Genomic DNA, 9,655 nt, shown 5'->3' with positions numbered 1-9,655 from the left:
CGGTGGTGAAGAAGGTAAGTGGGATTTCCAATGTTTCCTCATACTCGCTCATTTCAATTTTTAATCTCGCTCGCTCTTTGATCGCCCTATAAACTCTCTCTCTCCCTCTTTATTCTTTGCCGATTATTTCTATGATTGGTGTTCTTTTTTTTTTTTTTTTTTTTTTTTTATCATTTTGTCTATGTTATTGAGTGAAGGAGAAATGGGAACAGGTTATAATTTTGTCTTTCGATTGTTGATTCTCTTGCTTACCAAAAGGTGTCTTTAAATTTATTATCCTGTTTGTTTTGGTGATTTCTTTTTCACATGTGTATCGAAGTTTGAATCGGGTGAAAATCTGAAAATCTAAGGTGTTGCTTACTTATGTTGATCTTTCCATCTCAAATCTCCAAACAGAATAATTGTCCCAAATTGTCTTGCAGTGCTGGTGGTTAACACTACATTTTGATTTGGTGATTTTGAGTAACTATGCAGAGTTCTTGTACCATGCAAGTTCTTCTACCCTTGTTTTAATTTCTTTATTATGCTATCGATTGTTTAGGCCGAACTTTAAACTTTTTGGTTAGAAGATTTTTTGTACTTTGAGAATAATGTATTTTTTTATGTGAGCTACCATCATTTTATTGTATAAACTGTATCTTCTCTCTTTCATCTCTCTCGCTTTCTAGTTCTTCTTTCTTCTTTTCTTATTTTCTTCTTTCTTCTTTATTGTATATATTTAAATATTTAATGCATTGATAGCCTAGAGAGGTAGGAGAGTTATGTTGATTGAATGTTCCTATGAAATTTTGTGCAGCCGTATACCAGGGCATTAGGTTGAACCACCACCACCCGCAGGTGAAATATGGGCAGCATATTTGATTCCACAAAAATGAAACAATCCAACCATGTGATTAGAATTGGTTTTTCAAAAGATGTTGCAAAAAAAAGATTGGTATGCTATGCATTGGAAATGCATCAATAATAAGTTGATTTTGGTTGTTCCATATGGAAAAATTCTTTGAAGGGGTCGTCTTAATGTGGTTAACAATTTTGAATAATCATTGGATGTACAAGTGAGAAACTCAAGAGGATGAATAGTTTATCAAGTAACTTCTTGATTTTCAATTGTGATAAATTGTCTTGTATTTGAGGCATTTGGTTCTTGAAATTTTGGAGGATATTGGGCTAAAAGTATCGATTACAACGAGAGCTTTTAACCCTTTTGGAATTCATTTGACTGGGGAATTTGAGTTAGAACTAAAGTAGATTGCTTGTATGGATGCAGGAATCGTGTAGAGAAGTTCAAGCTGTAATCAATTATTGGAAACCTCAGGTGCCTCCTCTTTTTTGAATCTCGATTGTCTTAGATGGGTTGTTTTGCTAGCTATCTGCCTCCTTTCATGTTTTTACACGTTACGTTTGCGTTTGCTTATATGAATGCAAGTCATCTTCAATCCTTGTTATGTATTTTGTTCCATAAATCCATCAACTCTATTTCTTCCATTGATGCTTCCAGATTTGGTAGTTGAACTTGAGTTGAATTAAAATTTCTGGTTCTAGAAATATCTTTCCTTTGCCCATGTTTTTTTGTAATTCTCAAAATATTCTGGATCTTTTGGTCTCTCGTTCCACTGCTGTTTAGCATTTTCAGAGTCCCTTAGTCTGTTGCAAGAAGTCTTAGTACATAAATATATATTTTTTTGTGAACTGTTTTGTAATACTTTGTTTTAGATGATCCAACTCCTTAATTATTACTAATATGGATGATTCTTTTGTTATTTATTTGTTGTTTCATTTGTGAGAATCCCTGCATTTCCTTTCACATATGTATGCTTTCAAAGAAGACTCATGTTTGTTATTGTTGTTGTTGTGAGACGGTGGAGTGGTGATATTTCTTTATCTGTGGAGGAGAATATCCTTTGGCTTGTGTTTATTTTGATTTTTTTATTTTATTATTGAATTGAGTTTGTAGATTCTAAATAAATATGAGAATAAAACCGTTCAAACATGGCTTGTTTGGTAGTTTTGAAGATGAAATCTGTAAGCTGTTGTCTGATTATTTGACCCATTCTTGTATTGCAGGCTTCGTGAATGGAAACAGCTTGATGAGTACTTTTGTATGTTTATTCATTTTTGTGAATGATGTTCTTTATTTAATTGTTAGTCCTTGAATTTGAGGTTGCTACATTCACAAATATGAATATGTATTTAGTGGAGAAACTTTCTGTTGTACATATACATTGGTTATTAATTACGATCTTATATATTATCTTAATATTTTTGAGTTTTCACTTACAGTTGTTGGTTGTTTATTTAATTGTATTTTATTATATATAATTCAAGCCAAATAATGTTGGTTTTGCCATCATAAAAACTAGTGTAAATACGACATCGACATTAAATGTGTCTTTAATGTCGGTTAAAAAAATTAAAGACATCTTTAATGTCGGTGGAAAAACGACATTAAAGATATCTCATAAACGACATTAAAGATATCTTTAATGTCGGTTATCCACCGACATTAAAGATCAACCGACATTAAAGGTCTTCAATAACACCTTCAAAGATGTTGGTTTATAACCGACATCAAAACCCAACCGACATTAAAGACCTTTAATAACGCTCGCAAAGATGTCGGTCGCCAAGTGACATTAAAGGCCTTTGATGTCGGTTTTAAACCGACATTAAAGACCAGATTTCTTATAGTGCACTTTGCGGCATGTACCAACTATCTTTCCCAAGTGATAAAGTAGCCACAATACTAATATGAGAAATAGACATACTATTTTTGTGTTAGCAACCTGAACAGAAAAAAGTGATAAAGTAGGCATTGGGGGAGGACAAAAGGAACTATTAGAGGTCATGTGATTATTACAACAAGCAACATCGAGAAGCCAAGAATTACCTTATGGAACTGCAAGAGCAAAGGGTTTGAAGGAGATTAACCAGATGAAGTAATTCTTGAATGGTAGTTAGAGAAATCTTAGTAGGAGAAGGAACAGTCAATGAGGTAGCAGTAAAAGCAATGAATGAGGAATCTTAGCGAAGTTCCTTGGTTGTGTTGATCTACCTAGATGACGATTGGTTTAGTAGGACAATTGTCTAAAATATATGATCCTATTTGTGACAATACCTACCCTCAATTATAGGATAATTAGCAAATTTATGACCTTGGAGATTACAATTAGTGCCTATGATAGAACTATAAAATTTTGGCCATTAAAAAAGAACCAAATTGGGTTTCACTTGAACCAACTCGATCAACAAAAGGTTTGAACCAAAACGGACTAAACCAAACCAACTAGATTAAACCAAGTGATTTTAATACGAGATTGAAGCAAGTGGACTAGGGGAGCAGATGACAGATCTAAACAATAATACTAACATGTCTCTGCTTGCAACGGTGAACCATGGGTTGTAGCGACAGATCTAGAGGTGAGACGATAAATTTAGGTGCAAGGTGACAAATTTGAGAGAGTGGAGCAACAAATCTAAGCGAGGCGTCAAGTGGCATAAGTCTTCGTATTGAGTGATGAACTTAGTGGAGCATGGTCATCGGGTCTGAGCGAACGTGCTAAATAAAGCGGACGTCAAAGACTGTCGTTAAATCTGAGCTGCGGGATCTAGTATTCAAAATTTTCAAATCTAGGAATCTTCAAATTGTTGACAGCTTCTAGTCAGAGTTTGTGAAGGCTAAGGGACTAAGTGAAGGCTCTGATACCATGTAAATAATTTAACAACCCAGTTCAACTGAAATAGATTCAACAACAATTCAACAAACATATGTGTATAAGACTATTTGTGAACTTTGTTAATTGTAGTCAAGTAAAGCACACAAATTAGGCAAAGTCAACTATTCTACAAATTAAGTTTTATTTCATTTCTTCTGACGCATTTATATACAATATGAATCTAAAAAGAAAATTAGCTCACCATAAAAAGAAAATTAGCTCACCGTAAAAGGAAAAAAGAATAGAGATGAGAAAATAAGTTTCATACTCAACTAAATAGAAAATGCACTGGCTGAAATGAACAATTACTAAACTAAACCTTTCTCCACTGTAAAGTAAGAACATAGTAAAACTAAAAACAAATACCAAAAGTACAGAAAACGAAAGGAGAACATAGAAAAATGAGACTACAAATGGTTGTAAAGATAAGATTTTGGAACAACTCAAGCTTAATGGTTCCAAATGTAGCCACCTTTAACCTTTTTATTTTCTTTTTAAAAAAAATCAAATTATTTCATTCTTACCATCTTTCTATACGAATTCCTTGTAATGCTCTAGTCCAAATATTCAAACAAAAACTTGAAATTTAAATTCGAGCAACATTAATTTTCTTATGACCTTGACAACGTCATCCTTACTCGTAATCTATAACAGTAAATTAAATCTAATATATTCAATTATTTTTTTAATTATTAAATCAATTTACTTAATAATTTTAAATTTAATATATCTAATTTTAAACTGTCCATTTATTTCAAATTGACTAAAGGATATTATGTAATTAATTAAAAGGTAGAGGAACAAATCTCTAGAAAACTTCTTTTTTAATTATGACTTTTCCTATGTTATAGATTATATATATAAACGAAGAGAATAAATGAGTAGGATAGCAAGTCTTAGATCTCTTGGTGTTTTCATTGTTGTTTTTATTTTTATAATAGTTTTTGTTTTATATATATAACTGAAGTGAACATTATTTATTTATTTTTAAGATAAAAAAAAAAAAAAAAAAGAAGAAGAGGAGAGAGAGAGTATTGTCAAATGTGAGAAAAAAGCAATGCGATCATATTAAAGGTTTCTATTCATATATTAACATGCATTTTTCAACTTATTTATTTATTTTTTATACGGTTTAAGAAAGATTTTCTAACACAAAATACTAAATTATTTTTCATAAAATAATAAAAAAATATCATAAATGTAACAAAACATTAAAATATTTACGCTTAGTGTAACAAAATAAAAAAGTCTATGAATTGAGTAGAAATTTTTCATAAATTTCATATTTGCCTTTAATTTTGTGGAGAACGTTTTATTCTTTCTTCTCTTCCAAATTTCTTAACTCTTTTCTTCTTCTATTTTTATTTTTATTCTAGATTTCTTCAGTTACTTCGTTCATCTTCTTTTGGTAAATAAAATACATATTTCTTCCAAGATTTTCTTTTTTCTATTTTTATTCATCTTCTTTTTCTTTCTTTCTTTCTTCATCATCACTTTTTTTCTTATAATTTCTCTTTCAGAATATTAAGATCGTTTAAATGTCACCTTGATATGATCTAAACGATTGTTTAGATTTGAAGTATTTTTTTCATCGTTGGAAAGAACTACATGATCTTGTTGATATTATCTACACGACCGTGTATCATTCTCTACACGATTACATATCATGATCGTTTAGAAGAAGAATTACAAGAAACATTTTTACCATCGTTAAAAAAAACTATATGATCACGTATCATGATCGTTTAGAAGAAGAATTATACAATATTTTTTTCCATCGTTAGTAAGAACTACACGATGGTGTATCATTTCTTACACGATTGTATATCTTTCTACATGATCGCGTATCATGATCGTTTAGGAGAAGAATTACACGCGCGCATATGACTAACTAATTGCATGTCGACTAGAACATTTTTCGTAATTTCCATCAAAGGTCTGTTGATTTTATCCGTTTTCAAAATTGTTCTATACAATATAAAAAATTTGAAGGTTAGTTATATTAAAAAAAAAAAAAAAAAAACCCTTGAAAAGCCGGTACTTTTGTAATATTTATGGCCTTAAATATTAAATAGGCACATTTCACTTAACATCTGTTTTGCTTTCTGAAACCTTATCCATCCCGAATTGTTGAATCAATTTTGTAAAAATGACCATTTACACACAATGTTATATTTGTTTTATACCCGTAGGCGCTTTAGTAGTATAAGGACATTTTAGTATTTTCTGTTCTAAAAAGTAAAGTCCTTTCTTTCTGATTTCTCTAGTGTTGATAGATCGATGCACAGCTCGAACCCTAGCTCGAATTTCATCTACGTTTCTCTGTATCAGCGATTCATCTTGGCTTTGAACTACGGTAGGCGTCTTCTTCATCTTCTTCCATTCTTTAACCTACAACGATCTTCAATTTGAATCTCGCATTGCAGAAAGATTCTTAGTTTCCTAATCCTCATATTTCTGCTGTTACGCGAAAATGGAGATTGATTTTTTTCTCTCTCTCTTTCTGAACGGTTGCTTTTATGTACTTAGTTTTAGACTTAGTTTCATCTTCCTTAATTAGCTTCTTGTAGATCTTTTTCCTAGATTTTGGTTTCTTTTTGGTTCTCTGATTGATGATCCTTTCTCTGAATCTGCCGTTGGTTGAAGAATTGTTTTTCTATCATTTTATGCCTTCTTACTTTTCTAATTTCTGTTAATGCTAGATGTTGGGGTTTGATTTTGATTCGAACAGGACAACTGATCGGTACACACTTTGTTGAGGTAAGTTCTTTATGAGTTTCGTCATGAATGTCGCCAGAAATGTTTGATATAGACTCTGTTGAACACGTTGCTTTAAGAGTTCTGTTTGACCGAGAAATAAAAGCTTTTAGGCAAACTTTCAATTACGATTACAACCATGAAGTACAAAACATTATAGACAATAGTCAAACCATCCGGAGGCTCCTGAAGCTTTGATATCGTGAATAGTATGATAAATTTCAGATTCTTCAATAGTCAAACTATTCACAACACCTAGTGAATTAGGTTTCAAAGTCAAATTGGGTGAATACAACATAGCTTTAATTAAATAAATCCCTTGATAGTGTTTGCTTTAGCTATTGCAACTTTTAAAATACGATGGAGAAATTGATTCACAATTGCTATTTTTTACTTAATGACTGTAATAGAGGCTGCACTTGGCAGATTTATACTAAAGGGAGGATTGTCATCGATTTAGATTAACCCGGGGGTATCCACCAACAATAATTCTTTGGAGGCTTTTAAAAGTTAAAGCTTGAAACTCGATCTAGCCATACTTGGTATAATTTGCAGCTCACTCGAGAAGGTTGGTAGTAAAAATGATTTCAGTTGGTCCACATAGTACAAATGGTAATGATAAAATTGAAATCTTGAAGCATTTAACCAGTTAAGAAGCTACAATATTAAAGGGAGAATAAAATTGCAGTGTAAAGTTATGGTGGACAGAATTGAAAATCTAGCCACTGATAGTCATATTATGAAGACAGGAGTTTTAAAAGATCTAGATGAGGCAAATTTATTTGATGTTGTTGTTGAAGAGGACCCACATGTTTTTATGGATGAAGAAGAATTTTTTGATGATGTCAGTGGAGATTCAGCTGACTCAGTTGTGGAGTTTAATGTCTCTGATATAGTATGGAGCAGAGTACCAAGCCATCCTTGGTGGCCTGGGCAGATATGCGATCCCGCAACATCATCAAAAAAAGCCATGAAATATTTCAAAACAGGTAGATATCTGATTGCCTTTTTTGGGGATCATACATTTGCATGGAAAGAGGCAGCAATGGTAAAACCTTTTGAGGAATATTTTTCGGAGTTGCAGAAGCAGAACAAATTGGAAATTTTTCATCAGGCAATTGATTGTGCGTTGGAAGAGTTCTCCAGACGAGTTCAGCTTAGCCTTGCATGCTCTTGTTTATCAGAAGAATTGTATTCGAAGCTCCAAACTCAAACAATTACTAATGCAGGAATCCGCAAGAAGTTTAGTAAAAGAGTGGGTGGGGACAGCTTTCTTACTCCAGCATCTTTTGATCCAATGAAGTTTATAAACATTGTTAAGGAGGTAGCCATGTCACCTGCTGGTGAAGTTGACAAGTTAGAACTAGTTCGTGCACGTGCTCAGTTGTTGGCATTCAATCGATGGAAGGGTTATTATGAACTGCCCAAGTTCCATAAACACAATGTAGTGTTCAATGATATTGATCGCATTTTCGATGTAAAAAATGATTATCAAAGTGAATTGATGGAGGATTTAGCTATAGACGTTAAACATAATGAAGCGACCCTAAGTGGGGAAGGAAATTTGAAATTTCATGACAATTCCAGTGGCAAGTGTAAGGATAATTCTGAGGACATAAAAGTCACTAGTATAAAGGGCAAGAATTTGGCTGATTCAATTTCCGAAAAGCCTCGTCGTGGCCGGAAGAAGAAACTTAGACCTGAAGACTATGCTGGCAATGAATTGAGTTGGCATGCTTCAATTACAAAACATGAGGTAGCCTGTAATGACATGAACATTCCAATAACTCATATTGAGTCTGGGAAGACTGGCCAAACTTTTAGAGTTGGAGATCGCATTCAAAAGGTCGCTTGCAAATTGAACGAGTCGAATCCGATGTTGAAGCATGATGATGGAATATCTCAAAATGTTGTTCGAAAGGGGAGGCGAGGCAGAAAGCGCAAGGAGACCACGGAACTAGTTTCTGGTGGGCAGACTGAAAATAAGCCGATGAAGGCAAATAAAAGAAGAAACATAGCCCCGGTAGAAGCATCTGACTCTGAATTTATTAAGGACACATATTGGACTGATAGGTTAATCCAGGGCATTGCTGAAGATCAATTATCTTTTGAAAATCAAAATGAAACTGTGGATGCTCACGTCCAGACTGCAAGTGAGAGGGTTGTCCAAAGTCAAAATGAAACTGTGGATGCCCATGTCCAGACTGCAACTGAAATGGTTGTCCCTACGGGTCTGAATTCTACTGATAAAGATGAGCCTCTTGAATCTGTTGAACCAGAATCAGAGAATGGTGTGGAGGATCCCTATCCGACAGCTCTGATTTTAACCTTTACAGACTTGGATTCTGTCCCTTCAGAAACAAATTTGAATGATATATTTAGAAAATATGGGCCTTTGTACGAGTCAAAGACTGAAGTTATGAAGAAAAGTAGACGCGCTAAAGTAGTTTTCAAGAGAACTTCTGATGCTGAAACAGCTTTCAGCAATACGGGGAAATGTAGCATTTTTGGGACTGCCCTTGTTAGTTACCGCCTCAAGTTCTTGCCTCCAACTAAAGTTTCTTTGCGTCAGACCAGGAGATGCAGAAAAGAAGTGAATCTCGAGAATGAACTGCTACTTGATGCCTAAAGATTAAGGTTTTGAATTGCAGCCTTCTCAGCCAACTTGAAGAGAAACCAGTATGTACTACTTTCGCTTTAAGTGATGTATGTTTTCACCTCATATTGATAGTTTAACTTGGTAGAGTTAACTTGCAAATAAATAGGACTTGGCTGATACTTTCTTCATAGACATGGTAGTAAAGATACTTGGAATTAGTTTGTACATGGTAGTTTATCTGTCAAAGGGCATATTGGAGTGAAATCATGTCCTCATTTACTGCCTTTCGGATTTTGTAGGACAATATTTATGTTGTATTACTACATCGTGGATTGTTGCCTAAGGTAATGGATTTTCTTAACTAATTTTTTCTGTAGTGTAGTAATTATACTAAAAGAAAATTTTCGTTGAGAAGAAAGATCAGAGTCCAATGATCATAGTTTTCTTTTGTTAAGTTTAAAGTAGATTTCTCCAAGAATGGATTAGATTTGCCTTCTTATGAGCAAAACTAACTAGAACAAACCGACAAACTTTGTAGAATAAAATTGAGCTTGCCTAGAAACTTGACTAAGAGGAAGAGATAAAA

General features: G+C 33.3%; 1 protein-coding gene across 8 annotated transcripts; it reads left to right on the top strand.

Moving 5' to 3' along the window:
* Nucleotides 1–5,907: 5,907 nt before the first annotated feature.
* On the top strand, nucleotides 5,908–9,434 carry LOC103489995 (PWWP domain-containing protein 5-like). 8 transcript variants are annotated; one of them, XM_051084371.1, is made up of 4 exons: nucleotides 5,908–6,069; nucleotides 6,416–6,473; nucleotides 6,931–7,038; nucleotides 7,220–9,434. In XM_051084371.1, the coding sequence occupies exon 4, from the start codon at nucleotides 7,288–7,290 to the stop codon at nucleotides 9,097–9,099; it is 1,812 nt and encodes a 603-aa protein (XP_050940328.1). In that variant the 5' UTR covers nucleotides 5,908–6,069; nucleotides 6,416–6,473; nucleotides 6,931–7,038; nucleotides 7,220–7,287; the 3' UTR covers nucleotides 9,100–9,434. The 8 variants fall into 8 exon arrangements, with proteins under 8 accessions (XP_050940328.1, XP_050940326.1, XP_050940327.1 ...); XM_051084369.1 differs by having other exon boundaries at nucleotides 6,897–7,038; XM_051084373.1 differs by having other exon boundaries at nucleotides 5,909–6,069; nucleotides 6,897–7,038; nucleotides 7,367–9,434.
* Nucleotides 9,435–9,655: the final 221 nt, after the last annotated feature.

The sequence above is a fragment of the Cucumis melo genome, chromosome 4, assembly GCF_025177605.1.
Source record: "Cucumis melo cultivar AY chromosome 4, USDA_Cmelo_AY_1.0, whole genome shotgun sequence".
Classification (NCBI taxonomy): Eukaryota; Viridiplantae; Streptophyta; class Magnoliopsida; order Cucurbitales; family Cucurbitaceae; genus Cucumis; species Cucumis melo.
Note: the sequence above shows the minus strand (reverse complement) of the source record. Positions and strands in the feature narration are given on the sequence as shown.

Bases quoted from the DNA above. Each gene is read 5' to 3' on its own strand.
- LOC103489995 (XM_051084368.1), top strand. From the start codon at position 7,168: ATGGTGGACAGAATTGAAAATCTAGCCACTGATAGTCATATTATGAAG.